This window comes from Falco naumanni, chromosome 14 (assembly GCF_017639655.2).
Source record: "Falco naumanni isolate bFalNau1 chromosome 14, bFalNau1.pat, whole genome shotgun sequence".
Lineage (NCBI taxonomy): Eukaryota > Metazoa > Chordata > Aves > Falconiformes > Falconidae > Falco > Falco naumanni.
Window position 1 is genome coordinate 1,523,012 of NC_054067.1, and position 18,227 is coordinate 1,541,238.

Genomic DNA, 18,227 nt, shown 5'->3' on the forward strand with positions numbered 1-18,227 from the left:
GACTTCACTATTTGCATGTCTTGTACTGTTGGTTTTTTTCTCTACTCCCTGCTCTTGCCACTCTGGTTCTCTCCTGCTTTTTGGGGCAAAGTTTACAAGCTCTTTCTTGTTTTCCACCTCCTTGTCACACACAGGATCACTCTTACTGGCAGTGAATTTCTACAGTTCACCCAGAGCAGCCCCTCTGATCCCCAGCACAGCTCTTGGGGTCCTTCTGTTGGTTTTATCGTCTCTTTTGGCATATGCAGGTAAGACTCAGAGGTGGCCAGCCTCAAGGCCTCCCCTTTCGACAGTTTTGCGTACTTGTATTTTTTTGTACATGGTGGGCTTTGCCAACAGGTTTATACAAACCATGGCAGCCTTGCCAGACCACTGATTCATTCTCCTAGAGGAGTGTGTCAGCGCAGCAAATTTTTCCTATATAGACAACTAAAGAAATTAATGTTAGTTTTGAACAAATGCTTTACCAGGTTCTCTCAGAGTTTTAACAGACTGAACACATGATTTCTCTGAAGATGGTTCCCAGGCTTTCTGAGAGTACTTTAGGCATCCATGCATTGAAGTGGCATGTTGATGTGTAAATGCCAAGAGATCTACTTATCTGAGAGAAAAAAATCACTGGCTATAACAAAGTCCACATTTTTGAGAATGAATGCTGAGTTATTTCTCCTTTTCAGCTCAGAGTGATGAGGATGTGAAAATCCAAGATCTGATACTGGTATTTTTTCCTCTACAAAGCAGACAGCTTGGGGGACACACTACATATTTTAATCCAGAAAACATAGGTCCACCTCTTCTCTCAGTCAGCACAAAGCATTAGTAGAAAACACTTAGAAGCAGCTGTATTGATGGGGCCATATGAAATGGACCAGTGGGCAGGTGATGTTTCACAGTTGGTGGGAAACAACAGCTCCTACCAAAGGCAGGAATTTCTAGGCTCCCTTGTTCCAAGAGACGCATACTTGTGTGATTACAGTCCTCTGTAGCCTGGGGACTCTTTCAGCTGAGCTCTTGCTTCCCTCCCCCACATGAGTCTGGCTCACGAGGCTGTATCAGTTTGAGGAAGAAATGAAGCACAGGTCCATTACAAAGCTCCAGCTTGCAAGGAAGCTTTCAGCTCTATCCGTGCTGATCAGTGTCCTCACATTGTAAAGTAAGAAAGCATAGCAGTAAAAATAAGGTACTTTGTGATAATTGTTTGAGGGTAGTAGGTGGGTTCCATTCAACTTGAAGTATTTTAAATCAAGGTCTTTGTCATCTTGGGGATCAGGATACCAAGCAGGATAGTTCTTGAGAAGGAATCAACCTTGCAATACCTATGCTTCTGTCTTCTGAAAAGGTCCAATTATTTATGGGGATGCAGCAGGCTGTATGACAGTTGTGGTTCAAACAGCTGACAGCTTACAGCAGGAACAAAACAAACCACCAGGCAACCCAAAGGAAAGCGGTGTCAGGACTTGATCTGTATTAGTATAGTATGGTCTTGTTCCTGACTCTCGTAGGTGTCATGAGGAGGATAAGACAATGGCTTGCTGAACCTCAACTTCATTAGTGCAAACTGCCCGCCAGGCCTGGCACAGTACTTAGTTGAAGGAGCTCAAGTGCTTTGAGCTCACCTCAGGCATTCTGGTGAACACGGTGTTGTGCTGATGGAGTCTGTATGGTCATGACTACACAGCATAACGGGGCATGGTGCAGACCTACCCCAACTGTGATGGCTCTGTCTAGCATCACGCAGGAGCTGTGCAGCTCCATGCTAGCACAGCGATCATGCTTCCAACACACCATGTGCCGTAGCACAGCCGCCTGTCCTAACTACCGCTTTCCATAGCCTACTGTCCTGAAACCACCGTTCTGTTTCCATTGTCATTTGTTTCACAGGAATTCGGAGAAGCCTAAGAAATGCCTCCCTGTTCCTGTCTCTCTGCCTGACCATCTCAGTGTTCTGGTGCGGCTATGGAGTGGTCTTCATCCTGGGAGGGCAAGGACTTTTGAACGACACTGGTGATTTCCGCAATGCCTTGGTGCCTGGCCTGGTCACATTTACTTTGGCACTACTCATTATTGCAGTGGTGGGCTTCCTTTGCAGAGAGGTCATCCTAGCTCTGATTGCTTCTGCTGTCTCACTCGCCAGTGCTCATGAAGTTGCCATGCATTATAGCACAGCTTTTGGTTCCTCTGCTGTGGCTTGCAACTATATGATCGTCTGCTTGGTTGGTGGTTATTTTGCTCTGGGAAGGATTCTCTATTTCCTAACCAAAGAGAAAATTACCCTCCCTGGCACAGATCTAGCCAAGAAAAAGACCCATGAACAGATCCAACCCACCAGTGGTGGCATTAATTGTTTTGCAGTCACCGGTCTGATCCTGAACATGCTGTCTGCCAGTGTCTTTGGCTGTAGGCTCCTGGGCGTCACTGGCAAACTATTTATCGGTCAAGTGCCCTGGCTGTGGGCAGCTGGGATCTACCAGATTGGCATCTGCATTTTATCATACCGTGCAATGGACGTACTAATGGCTACATTCTTTGGTTTTACTTCCATCCTGAAATTTGCTGGAGGCTATTGCCTTCTGTACCCAGTCTGGCAACCAGAGGAGCCATCCTTCCCTACTCCATTCCTGGTGGTTTTCTCAATCCTTTTTGCTGTCTTGGCCCTTTTCCTCACTCTTAAGAGCCCAGCCGATGGCCTGTATTTGCTCTTTTATGTGGCCTACTGCATTGCATTAGCTTGCTCTCCCAAGGGATTTTTTGAAGGTGGACCCCAAGGCGTGGATGTGGCCATATTTGTGTCCTCAGCCTTGATGACTCTAATTCACCTGTACAATGTGAGAGCAAGTGCCAAAATTCCAACAGGGAAGGGTGCTGTGAAGGCCCTACTTGATCACAGCAGTCTTCTGAAGCTTCGTGAAGGGGCAGACCTTCATGCTCCCTACCTTGGGTATTCCAGGTATGCAGATGCAGAAGTGCTTGGCTATGCATGCAGTGTCCTCGCTTCTTTTACTATAACAATGACAGGGGACCCACAGGCTCCACTTGATACTGTTGTAATTCCGTGGGTAGTGGTAGCTGGTGGGATCCTTAAGCTTCTAGGTGGCTCAGTGGCCTTTGCCCGGGGTAAAACCCTGGAGAGCAGTGCCTTCATTCTATATGCTGTCATGTGGATCATATGGGGCCTGACAAGATATGGTGGCCTCTATGGCACCACCAGAAGCTTCCATGCAGCAGTAGGCATCATTGCTTTCATGCTCTTCAATGTCTTCATTGTCTTCTGCACGCTCTTCTTAAACATCGCCTGGTTCTTTTACTCCATCACTTTCTTGCTCATCACTGTCAGCTTTTTGCTGGATTCCATCCACGCTCTTCCCGCTGGCTATGACATTGCTGCCACTCTCATCTTTGGTCTGGTCAGCTTTTACTGCTTCCTGTCTGCCCTTTGCAACAGCACCTTTGAGGGCTCCTGCTTACCAATGGGTAGGCCCATTGTGCAGCTTGGTGGTGTGGGGGGAGGAATGACCAAGTGCCTTCACCTGCCTGCCAGGAAAGCTTCCTCAGTCAAGAGAATTGCAGGTAAGGGAAATGCATAGGGCATAACGTGGGGGTGGAGGGTAAATGCTGGGAGTTTTCATAGCAGAACACTATTAAAAGCACATTGTTCCAATGCAGATTTGGAAATCGTGATAATCTGATGACTTTTTGATCAAGTGGGTGAAGTTACAAAAGTAATTAGAAGCTAAATACACCGGGGGGAAAGAGGATCTGGGTTTAGCAGTGAGTTTGCTGCAGTCTCTCCTGTATCATACCCCTGTCTGCTCATCCAATCTAAGATACATGGATCCTTCAGGCTGGAACTACCACTGAAAGCTTTGTACAGAGAAAGCAGGGCAAATGCAGGGTGCTTGCTGTCTCCACAGGGCTGAGTGACTTCTGGCCCTGATGAACGTGGCCCAGAGCTCCGCTAAGTGCCAGATCTCCTCTTGGATGAATGCTAGCAAATGCACTGTCAGAGGAAATGCTTTGTTAGTTGGGAAAAGGAGATAAGAGCACCAAATTGGCTGTTTTGTCTGTGACAGCTCTTCCATGAGTTACAGCCCCTCACTTCTAGTCACTCAAGGGGTTCTTCCCTGTTCACATGCAAACAGATATCCTGAAGAACGGAGGGACTTGTGGCATCCCCACAGATACTGTGTATGTGCTTGTGGCAGCCTGTAATCGGCCTGATGCTGTGGAGAAGGCTCACCAGTAAGTATTTGTCTTTCTGCCCCAGTGGAGGCTTCCTCGGCTGGTCTAAAGGAGCCTCTAGGATTTAGAGCTGCTGCTGAGTACTGACTACAGCAGCCGTCGAGAGCGATGGGACGCATAGCTCAGCCTTCATGGGAGCAACAAGGTGATGAGTCTGGGCGAGGAGATCCACTTAAGGAAAAGAGGCAGTTGAGCTGTAATAGTCTTGTAGGATATTGAGGTCTCCTGGCAAGAGATGGAGCCAGGCACTTGGATATCATAAGGAAACCCAAAGAGACAGATGGGGCAGGGGATCATTATACACGTTTGTAGGTACATATTGTCACAACCAAAACACCTCTCATGTTTAACAATGCCTCTAGCTGTGCTTTTGTAAGCAGCTGGGACCACTCATACTGGTGGGGTTTCCTCAGAACTTGGGCAGCTGGGACTTTGACCCATCACTATACAAGAAGCTAAAACCTTGATTTGGAGTAGGCATTCCTGACTGGGAGTAGTCATTAATGTCCCTTTCTGTCAGGTCATCTGTTGAACAGTTCTACTTTTACTACAGACCAGTGATCTGGGGCAGAGCCTACACACCTTGTCTTAACTCTAGGTCTCGCTAACACAATTTCCATTTCAGCTTGAAACTAAATTCCCATTTTACTTCCAGGCTCATTTTTCTTCACTCTTTTCCAGATCTAAGCGCCAGGCTCAGGATCGCCCCATGTCACTCTGGATTTCTAGCTTAAAGCAACTGGAACCTGCAAAGCATTTGTTCACTCCCCTCCTCTGGGACTTCATGGAGGCTGCATGGCCATCTCCTATTAGCTTGGTGGTTCCCAGAGGTGAGGAAATGCTGTTACTTCCAAGTTCTCTGGAGAGCTTTGACCCTGAAACTTTAAGTCATGCATCCCTGCAACACCACATGCTCCATGTGATGTTTCTGGTACGATCATTGTTTGGACTGATGTACATCCCTAAGTGCCATGTGACTCTTCCTTGTGCAGGTGAATGGGTGGACTTCCTGGGAATGAAGGACTCTGCTAAATACGTTGGTACCCCTCAGAGCATTGCCATCCGCATCCCCGACTGCTCTGTCACCACACACCTCATCGACCTGGTGAGTGGCCAAAGCACACTCATCCCATCAGTGCTGGCAGCCGGACCTGGCTGTTCCCCTGTCTAGGAAGCAGGTTTGGTGTCAGTCACTAGTGCCCAGGTCCTCTGGCCTGCTGGAGGGGAGAAAGATAGTGAGAGGCTGGAGCACCCTTCCAGCCCTCTCGGTATGTCACTACTCCTCTCTTTTTTCTTTTCTCAGTGAAGTGAGAATCCTAGCACGTTCAGACAGGTCTGGGGAGTGAAAACTGTTAACGTGAGTAACTCCCGCAAGAAAAATATCATTAAGAAGTACTGGAGTATGCAGTCAGCTGATTTTATTTCACAAAAGAGGGTGACAAGAACAACCACCTTGTCAGAAATCCAGAAAAGATGCAATTAACAGACGCTTGTCTGATTTCCTACATAGAACACTTCTGCTGCAAGTGTGGGCTTACCTGAAGCCAGAATAACTTCAGAAGGTCCAGAATGTGGCCAGAGGAACTGTGATACCATGCACGTTCTACTCATTTCTAGGACAGGCATTGTAGGTCCTTGGCAATTGCTGTTGCTGGAAAACAAAATGTTCTTTCCTGATCAACATCAGTAAACCGCAATTTAGCAGGGTGTTAGTCACTTGTACACAGATTTGGTGGGGGGACTGTAGTTGCCTACAAATTAGGTGTCTCTACCTGGGTGAGTCACACTGAGTTTTCTTTAAAGTCACAGAGACTCGGAGTTCAAGTCATCTGTTTTGTACAGCAAAACCTGCTCAGAGCTTTCATTCCCATTTTTCTGTCACCAGGTTGGCCCCATTGCGGTCACGTCAGCTAACCCAACGGGAGAGGCAGACACAACACACCACAACCAAGTGTATGCCAAGCTGGGAGATAAGGTAACTGGGGCTCTGTCTTTTCATTCTGGCTGGCCCCAAAAGACGTGGGGATGGAAAACCACAACCACTTTGTTTCCAGTAGGCCAATCCATAGATGATCTCAAGAATCTGGGAAAGCATCTCATTAAAAAAAGTCTCATGGGCACGCCTTATGTTGGTGTCATAGTGAAAGAACAGTGTAAAATACAGAGCTTGGTGGGAGACCAAAATTCTTATGATTTATACAGTATAGTTATGGGTTGGCAATGAGAGTAAGTTCATCTGTAACACAACGATATGAGCAACAAAAAAATGCTTCTTTGCTTACAAGCAATAAAACCACTGATGCCTGAATGCACCAGGGCTCCAGCTGGCGTTGTGCTGTCAGAACACAGGGGATTCCCATCTAAAGCTGAAGCTGCACTAAAACTGGTGCCAAAGGTCTGAAATATTCCTGGAGTTTAAAACTTTCATAAGTTCTGGAAGTACAATAGTCATGGCCACTCAAATGGCTGTTTCGTTTCACTGCTAAATCCTGAGCATACTACATCTGGCATGTTCGTGGCAGCTCGTGTGAGGGAAGTTTTCAGCAAAAGGTGGTACAAATCTTCCACCTCTAACTCCTCAAAAATTTGGTTTTCTGCACATTTGCTTTGTGGATGGGACTTCTTCAAAGCTCCTCAGCTGATATAAACCTGTCTTTGCTGTACTGCTGACCCACACCCCATAGAGCTCTCTCTTTGCTTTTATTCAACTCATTCCTCATTCATTCCAAATTCAACCCTTAGTTAGTGTCAATACAATGGAGTAGGAAGGAGCAGAGTTGCCTTTGATAATAATTACCTGCTGTCGAGAGGGGGAAACTGCCCTCTCTTTTCCCAAATGCCTGAGGGGAACTTGGTGTGAACATCTGTTGCTCTTAGGTGGATGCAGTCCTTTGTGACGGGCCTTCTCCAGAGAACATTGCCTCCACTGTTGTGGACTGCACCAAAATTGACAGTGGAAACATAGGATTCTTCAGAGTTGGTATCATCCCCAAGTCTCAGGTAAAATTAACCTTGATTTTAATTCTGCTCCGTTTCTTCATCTCCATTAAGTGGGTTTCAGACCAGGGGTTTCCCTATTCCATAAGGAAGTGAAGAAATTTGTGGTAGCATGAGGAGTTGTCATAGGAACCACCCTCTATGAAAGAGCAGAAAACCAGAGCTCCATGTTGCTTGTGTCCTGATCCTGCCTCTGGACCACCACTGCTCCTCTCTGTGCTGAGCACATGACTGGGGAACGTGCAAGGTGAGACTGATTCATTCACGGAAAGAGCTTTGAGATCCAAGGTCACGGACCTCCGTGGGCTGGCTCTCCATTTACACCTGTCCCAGAGACCTTAGGGTAATCACAAGGCTGAGCCCAGACATGTAGCTTGGAAGAGAATAGGACATTATTTCAATAGCTGGAGAAGAAATTAGTGCTCTCCCCTAATTACTAACCCACTCACAGCTGTGTTTACTAATTTCAGGTGCTGCAGATACTAGAGCAGGTCCAGAAGAAACACGCATTGGTTCCTAGCGGTGGCACTTGCACCACAAAAGGCCAGGAAGAACAGCTGGATCACAGCCGTGCTGTGCACAACGGGGTGGGCAAGGCCACCTCGGAAGAGATGGTGCTGGTGCAGTGCCCTGGTGATGGCTGTGAGAACCACACTCGCCTCTGACTCCTGCGCAAGCCAAGCAGTTATCTGCTCGCGAGGAAATTGTTTGCTGGAAAATGACATATAGGTCAAATTGGGGAATGGGAGAGGTTTCCCAGCTGCAGGGCAGGGGTGACTTATTCATCTTTCTATGGGTACTGCTAAAATATCCCAGTGCAAAGCTGATGTACAAACCATGGTCATCCAGAAGTAAAATTTTCATTTATGGAGACTGCCAGCTTTCACTGAAGATCAGACGTAAATCTGATCTTCAGTGATCACAGGAGCATCACTGGATCACACACATCACAGGAGGCGTGATACAGGTGACAGGCTGGCCCCAGAGTAACAGAGCTTTATTCCTACCACTGGGAGGTAATGCCTTTGGTTTGGGGCACAGGGTAAGGCGAAGTGTTTTGTGATTGTGCTTTGGGGAAAACACTGCATGGAACTCGAAGTGGGAGAGGGAAGAAGATGTATTCAGGTACTGTGCTGGTGAGTGCAGTGGACTTTCTAGAATAGGTGAGGTGAGGCACGGCCTTGGGAGCTGGGGCTATCTCCTGATACATCCTCTCAAAGTAGAGGTCACAGAAGCCAATGCTAAAAAGAAATGCCATTATCTGAGGTGCTATTTTCTTTATTTCATAGTCGGTGTGAGAGTGGAATTACTACTTTGATGAGTCCAATAATATTTCCTTAGAAGTGCTGGAGCATTATGGAGGACCCTCCCTTCCCATGTTGTCTTATGCAGAGTAGGAATTTCAGGAGAATTATCTGCACTGCATCTAAGGATGCTGGAAGTCTCCTGCCTCGCAGCATAACCGTACACATCTCATGGTACGTTTCCTCCAGAGTGCAGAGTTAGTGCAGCGTGGTAGCTGCTGACCGGGAGGAGGTGAAATGAAGTCTCAAACCAATACAAGAAGTTTTCCTCGGCAAGGACTGCGTGGCTGTGCAGTTGGTGGCATGTTTAGCCTCTGAAAACTGTTGATCTTATTCTTACCTGACTCAGGTGCAAGGTGCTAATCAAACTCCAGCTGAAACCAATGAATTGATTCATTGATTTCACCTGAAGTTCTGCTGGAACTTAAGCATAAATTCTGTGCAGAGGAGCTCAACCTCTATGAACTACAGCAAAACCAGGTATTCTCAGTTTGTTTTTGCAGAACCATCTCTCCTCCTGCAGAGAAAGAAAATGTCAGATAATTGAGTTTGTTGAATAGTTTTGCTGGTCTACTTACTGTATCTCTTTGGAGTTAATTAAAACTGATTTTTAGAAAGCAATAAAATATTTTCAATCAACAGTCGTATGTCACACAGGACTGTGCTATCATCTGCGGCAAGTACCTGGAATGATTATATATAATTATAGATTTCAGCATGTGAGGATTCCTAGCCATGCACAAAGGGTCTTAAGAGGGAATCAAATTGGGGAAGAGGAGGGAAAGGGAAGATAACTCTTAACATCAACCCCCTGGTGCCAGCTCCCTTGCTGAGGAGTGCTAATGAGCACATAAACACCAGGGCTGAATTTTGCCTCTTTCCTTAACTCGCTTATAAAAACCCATACACACTGAAATCTGAGGGAGTGTGGTGAGAAGCATTAATCTGGAGAGGTGCTGAAGCATCACAAAGCCTTTTGCTGGGAGAAAACAGTCCTGGGTTAAGTATACCAGGGATGCTGCTGCCCTGTGCTGCAAGTAATGTTATGGTTTAGTGTGCTGCAAATTAAAAGTGGTTTAAAAAGCTGGATTCTTCACCAGATGCCTCGTCTGGGGCCAATTTTCCTCTTTCACTCTCGCTATATGGTGCTTGCTTCTTACAGAAAGTTTTGATCGGTGTGTCAGGACACTGGGAGAATGTGTCGGGGAGCCACTTCTCACTTTGCGGAGCGAGGTGCAAGACAGGGAGATGTTTCATTTAAGTTCAGTCCTTATTTTACCCCACCCACAGCTCTCCTGGGTACAAGCAAACTGGCAAGAAATAGTTTAGGGAGGTGGTGATTTAAATGGGATATTTCAGTTAAATCAAGGCAAAATAAATTCTAATATTTCCAGAGTTTTCCCAGCATTCAAGGCAAAGCAAAGAGAAATGGAGAGACAAAAAAAGCTGCTGTTTTCAGTGGCAAATCCAAACCACTTCAGTCAGAAAATGTTGAGATAAACATTTAAACATTTCTGTATATTTGCTGAAAAATCACAGATGAGATCTGTTTTGAGGTATCAACATCCCGGTGAGAGGTACAGGAGGGGACCTGGGGTCCTCAGACCTCCACTGCAGGAAGAGTTTGAAGTGACTGAGGAAAACCAGAGGCCCATGAGAAAGTCCAATTTTGGTTGCATTGTCAATGGCTCAGAGGCCCTTGGGCCTGAAAGGTCACCCTGGGAGACAAAATAATCCCATGAATGGGCCTCTTTGTGAAATCGCCAACACTTTATTCCCACTGGGGTTGGAAACAGCCCAGGAAGAAGGGCTGTCCCACCTTGATTTTGCTCTTCGTGGAGTCCAGACATCCGTGTCAATGGAAAGAAAATTTAAAAAAAAGAATGAAAAATAAAGAAGTGTATTTTCCAGTTGCAGGAAAAAACCAGCTCACCCTTCTGAGAATAGAGCTGTGCCATAGGAACAGGAACTGACTCAACGTCATCCTCAAGGATGCATGTTGGTATAGTGGGTGGACCTGATACTAGAGTGGGCAGAGTGGTTCACAGAGGAAGGGCGGCATCAACCACCTCTTGAGTGAAACCAGACACGCAGAAGCCCTGAGACATGGGCTTGACCATCCCCAGCTTTGAGAAACCCCAGGAACTGGGAGCCCTGTAGAGGCAGAGCCCTCTTCTCCTTGGCTCCTGCTCCTGAAATACGAAAGTCAAAGTCTGCCTATAGCTTGGGACGGGACATGAGGTGGAGGGAAAAGCAGAAGCAAAGTCATAATGAAAGCAAGACCCTTTGATCCTGGCACTGTTGAGGGCACAACATCTGAACACACAACCCACAGTGATTTTATGTCATACTCACCTTGCTGCATTCTTCCTGGTACTCCTCCCTGTAGCATCAAGGGCCTAGGGTCATTGCTGCAACATGACCAGATAATCTGGTTTGCTTTTGGGGGAAATACTGAGAACAACAAAGTAACAGCATATTTCAGAATCCTGGGCCAGATCTTCAGCTGCTCCACAATACGCAGCTCAGATTTACGTACCTGATAGGAGCTGCAGTGCCCAGCCAAGAGCCGGCCAACCCGTAACGGTCCAGAGCCACATGGGAGTCACCGTTGCTCATGCCAGCTGCAATACTGAACTTACAGAGCAGCTCTGAGCTGTGGCTCGGAGTAAGTGAGAGCAGAGGTAGCTGGGTGACAGCATCCGGGCACTTAACCAAAGCAGAAAATAACTCTGTTAAAGTTGTCTTCTGCTGCCCATCTCCCTCGTTGTAATTCACAGCGCACCTGGAGTTGTTCAGTGTGGAACAGCAGTAGAGAATTTATCTGCCTGGTGAATAAATCGATTGTGTAAAAAATCTTGTGGGGAAAAGCAACGGTCTGGAAACTGAGTTTCTTGAGTCAGAACAAGAATTAAAGTGATTAACTTCCAGTTGTGACTCTGTTGTGTTCTTCCTTTCTGCCCCAACCAGAAAAGCATCTGATGGCTGCAAGACTTTCATCTCCTCTTTATGCACAGCACTGCCAGGGCTGGGGCCGAGGAAGGAAAGCCTCTGTAGTTACATTTTGGGCAGGGACCGGTGGGTTTACCAGATCCCTGTATTGTCCTGCTCCATTTCCACGGTTGCTGGCATCTCACTGCCAATGGAGCTCAGTTAATATCCGACCCTGTGTGTGAGGGCTTGTGCTCAGCTCGGTGGCTCCATGGTGGTTTTGTGTGGCCTCTGATGGAGGCGATCCTGCACCTCCAGCTCTGCCGGTGTAGATGCCTAACCCAGCAGCTCACTGTTCAGATCCGGCGTGCGTTGGTGGGGCACAGCCAGGCACAGGATCCAGCCCTCTGCACTGGTTCCTGGCACAGAACTCAAGGGATCCCGCATCAGTGCTGCTGTGGGTCCCCAACTCCTCAGCCCCCTGCGCTGGATGGAGGAAGATAGGCAGAGAGCTCTGCAGAGCAGGCGGTGCAAAGGGTCATGCTGGGGGGCTGGATGGGGAGGTCTGTCCTGTACATCCAGTTCAGCACAGCCTCTAGCCATGGCTCAGCAGCTGTAATAAATACCTCAACTGCAAAGCCCCTGTTCAGAGGCTCAGAAGTGTCAGTTCTTGTGAGAATCACCTTTTCATTCCTTCCTGGACAACAAAAAAAGATCTTGCTTGTGTTATTATCTCTTCCTAGATACCAAAATAGCAGGATTTTCAACAACTTATTTTGCTCTGGCTTGAGACAGATGTCAGGGTTCAGGCAGTTATCCTGAGACAGACACACCTGTCCCAGCAGCCGTGGAACAGAGATGCTGCAGCACCAGCCAAGCCTAGGAGCCTTGGAGGAACATCACATCCTCCACTTTCTGCTGCAGAAGCAGAAAACTCTTCAAACATCTCGCAAGGCAGCCTCAGAGGAACGAGGGTTGGAGGATCACATCCTGAGTTTAGAGGCATTCTGTACCTTAGCACCTCCCTTTTCGGACCCTGTTTTTTGTATTTACATGCAGCAGGAAGTGTTGTGGGCCTTTCATAACAAGGTGGTTATCGCCCAGTTTCAGTAAATAGCCAGTTCTGGACTCCTTCTCTGACGTAACGCCAATTACAGAGGTACTACAGAAACCTTCCTCCTCTGACCTGACTGCTCGCTCACCCCAAGCAATTGCCCTCTCGTCTGCTGAACTAATGACAGACGCCCATAACCAGTCTCTCTCACTGTCAGGGCTTCCACCGTGGCCTTGTGCAGTCAGTGCCAGCACCCTAACTTGGCAGGATGGGCCCAGATTTCCTTTCACTGCACTGTTCTTAAGAACCTGGAGGACACGCATGCACCAGCAGCACTGACTCTGCCCCCGACCAAATCCCCTTAGTGCCTCAGAGCTCCCGGCAGTCCCCTAACCGCTTCTGGCATCCTTTCCCCTGCAGCCTGGCTAAGGACCCTGTGCTCCCACACTGGGTTATCAGATCTTACATGCCCAAAGGGGTACCACAGCCTGTCCTCCTTCTCACTACCCCTTACAATTGCTCCAGGCCCTCCTTGCCTGCAGCTGCGCTCACTTGCAACATAAACCAAGTCCTAATGGTAATGTGAGAGTCTCTTGTGGGAAGTAGAAATGGCAGTAGAGGTGGAGGAGAAGAAGGAGCAGGCACAGCAGCTTGCTACAGTTCCAGGCCTGAAGAAGAGATCAAATCCAGCAGGAAGCAATGACCATGACTGCTGGGACACAGGCTTGCTCCTCCTTGGCCACAGAAAGAGCTGAGATGAGGTTTCCACAGACATAATTAATGTTGATCGTTCTCTATCTGGCTTCCAAGCTCTGGCTCTCCAGAGTCACAACAAAGTCCGATCAAGGGAAGCTAAAGGCCTTGTCCACGTCTCTTCACAGCTAAACCTCCAATGCGAAACCAGGCAGCTTTGGGGGCGTTCATAACTGAGAACCAGCTCTACACAGCAGCTTTTGGGTCGCCTTGTCTGTGATGCTACAGGGTTTGGTGATTTTTTTAACTTTTTGGACGTGCTTTGCCCAGAACAGTACAATTCATTCCATCTGTTGAGGAAGGAGTCCCACCATATCTCTGGCGGAAGGGTAAGAGTCTGGTGGGAAAGGGTGCATGCATGTGCACAACAAACGCCAGAGATCAATTGTTTTTTCCTGCTACTCTGCACAGAACTGTGTTTAAAATGTGCATTGATAAAATGCAAATTCGTGGATTTTTGACCTCACTGTGTCCAGGAAGATGCCTTTTCCTGACTCATACAGTTAACTGGCAGATAAAATGAAATAATAAATGAGTGAAAAAACAACAAGAAGGAAGGAGACAGATACAGACAGAGCAGAACTGAAACCAGGCAGCACAACTGTGGACACGGGTCAGCTCCAAGAAGGCAACAATCAACTCATGGGACCTGCTGTCCTGTCTTAGGAATGACTGGGTTTTATTGTCACATTAAACCATCGTTGTGCTGGAAACTCAGCACCCCTCCCAGTCCCTCGCTCACTCCTCCCTGTGGGATGGGGGAAAGAATCGGAAGGGTAAAAGTGAGAAAACTCACGGGGTGAGATGAAGGCCGTTTAATAGGTAAACCAAGAGCCGGGCACGCAAGTAAAGCAGAACAGGGAATTCATTCACCGCGTCCCATGGGCAGGTCTCAGCCCCCCCCAGGAGAGCAGGGCTGCATCTGCGCAACCGGGAATTGGGAAGACAAACGCCATCGCTCCGAACGTCCCCCCTCCTCCTTCTTCCCCCAGCTTTTTATCGCTGAGGATGACGCCGTATGGTGTGGGCTGTGTCTTTGGCCAGTTGGGGTCAGCTGTCCCAGCTGTGCCCCCTGCCAGCTCCTTGTGCCCCCCCAGCCTATTTCTCGGCAGGGTGGTGTGAGAGACAGAAAAGGCCTTGGCTCCCTGTGAGCACTGCTCTGCAATAACGAAAACATCACTGTGTTATCAATACTCTTCTCAACAGGAATCCAAACCATTGTCCCATACCAGCTACTGTGTAAAAAGTTAACTCTATCCCAGTCAAAACCAGCACACCCATGGCTGAAAGCAGCCAGCTGAGAGTCCAGGAAGGTGGACAAGCTGGTTTTCTGTGCCGAGACCAAAATGGAAATCAGTGCTCTGGGAAGCTGAACCCACCAAATCTTGCTTGCCTCAGAAAGGAGGCACTGCAGAGGCCTTGGAGATTTGGTGGTGCATGCACATGTGCTGTCACCCTGCAGGTGTTGGTCTCTGTCACAGAACGAGCCTGCCCACGGAGGGCTGGGTGGTCATGCCCTAATGTTCCTCTCACCAGGCTCCAGCATCTCTCCTGGAACAGAGGTATACTGCCCTTCACCACCAGCTAGGTTTAGTGCAATTTACTTCCTTGATGATGGGAGCAGGCATTCAGTTTTGCGACGACATTTTGCACCAGTGTTTCTTTTAATAAAATACTGACTTTCTGTTCCCTTGCCTAAACCTCCCTGTCCCATCCCTACTGGTACGCCTCTCTCCCTCTCCCATCTGATTGCGCACACAAGCGGGCTGTTTGTCTCTGTCACACCTGGTGCTCCCTCCCTGAAAAAGATTTCACTAGAGCTCAGCTCAATTCTGAGGAAACGCTAGGATTGAGAAGGTGGGCAAAATGAAGAAGCTGTCCACAGGGGAGATTCAGGGACAAATATGACATGGTTTACATCCTTTACCCCTAGCTCTGTTAGAAACCAAAGGGTACGGTTGCTCATCTCTGGTTCACGTTTGGAAATGAGCCTTCAGCGATATATAGCGTCTTGTAACAGAAAACACAGCAGGAATTGTTAAATATTACCAACAGCCCTAATGAAAGGAGGCTGTTTAGGGAGCGGGAATAGAGGAATCCAGGGCTCCCATTGTTGGTCTAAGAGAGGTGTGTTTCTTTCCCTGTAACCTTGCAGAAATGCTGGCAGGAGGGTTCACACCTGGGGAGTTTCCTTTGAGTCCCTGGGAAGAATTGTGTGTACGTGATGACATGGCTGTTGCTCTGGCTCCCCACCTTTTTCTGCTGAATTTACGGGAAAGAGAGACCTGTTATCTTCATGGAATCCCATCATGGTGCCACTCACTCGTGTAGGGGTTGGGGACCAATCCATTTTCCAGGTTAACTTGTCACGGTAACTGTTCAGAGCCCAGTAACAAATTCTGTCTTATATTTGGCTAAAGTGGCAGAACTGACAGTTCTTCAGAAAGTTCAGTGGCAAAATGACAGGACAGAACAACCTGATGTGCAGGCCAAAATCACGAAGGAACTCTGGAGATCCGATGGCTAAAGGACCTCATCACTCCTGCTCAGGATTTAGAATTGTTGCTGTTGGGAATACAATTAAATTAAACCCTTCTGAAGGCAGACATGGGTGACCACCTTGAAAAATCTGGACTTTTCTCTGGGATTTGTTGAGAATATCTGCTGGGTGTGAGCTCCCAAGCCAGACACGTCTTCAGTCAGTTTAAGTTTTACAGTTCCTCTATTCCTGTGGTCTTGCATGTGCAGTTGGGCATTTCTGACCAACTTCACTGGAGGTTGTGGAACAAGTTTGCTTGTCAAGAGGAGAATCATGATAAATCTCAGCTAAAACAGCAGAAAAATTAGTGTTATTGTAAAATATTGTAATTCACAGCATTTCTTAGAAAAGTCTTTGTCATGATAATATCATGAGGATTTACCCTGACATGTTTTATAGAGGAAATATTCCACTTTATTTAGCAGCACTAAGATAACACTGAGTAATCTAATTTATTTCCTTGATGGCAGCAGAGATGCATGCTGGTTTCCAGCACAAACTGGGGGAAGATGAAAAAGATTTTGTGGTTTATTGTGTTAAATAAAAACATCTATTTGCTTTTTATCCTGCCACACCTGATGCTGGGAAACAGGTACAGTGCAAACACCTCTCCCATAATTTATCATGAGTCAACAGAATATTTATGAGGCAGTAAGTGTCCAGGTAAGAAGCCCAGAGTATGGTGAAAGTCTTCTTTCTGTAACATCATCTGCTTGCTGTCTCATTCAGTAAAAGATAAAAAAATCATTAATGCATAAAAGAATCCCTATCTTTACATCTGTGGCTTTCACCCTGCCCATAAGTACAGACAGTTTATTGATTTAATTGTGCTCTACCCGTAGGTAATTCCTTGCATAAGCATGTTGCCAAAGGAAATACCGTTCGTGGTTCTCCCTGGAACAAAGCTGTTGTCTGAAACCAAGAGGTTCCTGTAATTTTCTTATCTTGCTCCATTTATAACATAAATTACAGATTTGTCCATAGCTTTGAAGCTGCAAAATAGTTTCTATTTTAACCCCTGATTTTCCTATCACCACAATGCTCTCAAGTGCTTTCCTCAAGGGCTGAGACATCCCAGTCTTGATCTACCTGCCAGATAGCAGCAGTGCACGGCGAGAGCTGCTACTGCTACCACAATGCTCACCGTGCAGTGTCCCAGGAGCCCACAGCCCCCATGGGTAATGTTCCTAGCTGGGCCAAAACTTGCCTCAATTGACCAAATCCTGGGCTGTTTGTGTGTGCACTGATGGTGGCAGATGGGGAACTCCACATCCTTCCCTTGAGCTGAAATGTCCTGTCCCACTGCCATGGAGACGCTGTAATGCAGACCCACCTCACAGAGGTCACAAGTCAAGAAGGAACCTTCTGCTTTTTTTTGTTGCTGTTGTTCCAGCGGTTGATGGCCAATATTAAAAAAACATATTTGTTTGGAAAGGTCAAGTAGTTTTTCAAGTATTAAAGTATTACAACATGAGAGAAGTCCCATGCTGTGCGACTTCACCACATGCTTAACTTTAAGCCTTTGCTGGGTGGTGGTAGACCTCAGCTGGCACTTCAATACATTTATTGAATAAGTGCTTATCGTAGAATCACAGAGCGGTTTGGGTTGGAAGTAACCTTAAAGATCATCTAGTCCCAACCACCCTGCCACAGACAGGGACACCTTCCACTAGACCTGGTTGTGTAGCTGTCCAGAAGGTATGTGCAGGGAGGAGAGCATGACTTAATTCCACTTACAGATGCTGGCACCAGCTGGGAAACCACAGGTGGCTGGGAATACCCGGCTGTGCCCGAGCGGAGCGAACAGTGACTGCCCTCAGCCCGGCAGCGGAGGGGGCAAGTGGGCTTGGGGGGGTCAGGAGGCTGCGGGGTGAGGGGGAGCCTGTGTTCATCCCCGGGGAACAGCTGCCAAGGATTTGTAATCAGCAGTTTGGGGAGCTGCTTGAGTGAAACAACATCCGTCGCCTGGAGCCAGAATCATCGCTGCTATTTACGGTGACTTCTGAGTGCAAACGGACTGGCAGGTTGCACCTTGTGAAGGATCAGATGGACAACAACGCCAGCGCCAAAGCAAGCTGAGCACAGTTAAAACTGGAGTTACTGTTTACATGTTAGGAAGCGTGGGAGGAATCTAGCCCCGGCAGCTCCCGGGTCCGGCTGCTCGGGTCCCAGGGCAGTGCTGGGTAAGCAGGGAGGGAGCGAGCTCCTGCCCGAGGTGGAGAGGGGATGTGGCCTGGGGGAGAAGTCTGTAAGCAAGACAAAAAGATGTTCCAAAACAATGACAAGGAAGAAGAGAAGGGAAGGGGCTTGTCCCTCGGGTGGTGGGAGGTGGCACTGTGGCCGTGCCGAGGGAGCAGTCTCCCTCCCAAGTGAGGAGCCCAAGCAAGGAGAAGGAACAACTGTAGGGGAC

The 18,227-nt window shown here is 47.7% G+C and overlaps 1 protein-coding gene across 1 annotated transcript; it reads left to right on the forward strand.

Moving 5' to 3' along the window:
* The first annotated feature begins 863 nt into the window (after positions 1-863).
* LOC121097584 lies at positions 864-9,154 on the forward strand. The gene is made up of 8 exons (XM_040614709.1): positions 864-879; positions 1,882-3,567; positions 4,140-4,239; positions 4,921-5,069; positions 5,232-5,344; positions 6,125-6,214; positions 7,117-7,239; positions 7,707-9,154. The coding sequence occupies exons 1-8, from the start codon at positions 864-866 to the stop codon at positions 7,899-7,901; spliced, it is 2,472 nt and encodes an 823-aa protein (XP_040470643.1). The 3' UTR covers positions 7,902-9,154.
* The last annotated feature ends 9,073 nt before the right edge of the window (positions 9,155-18,227 follow it).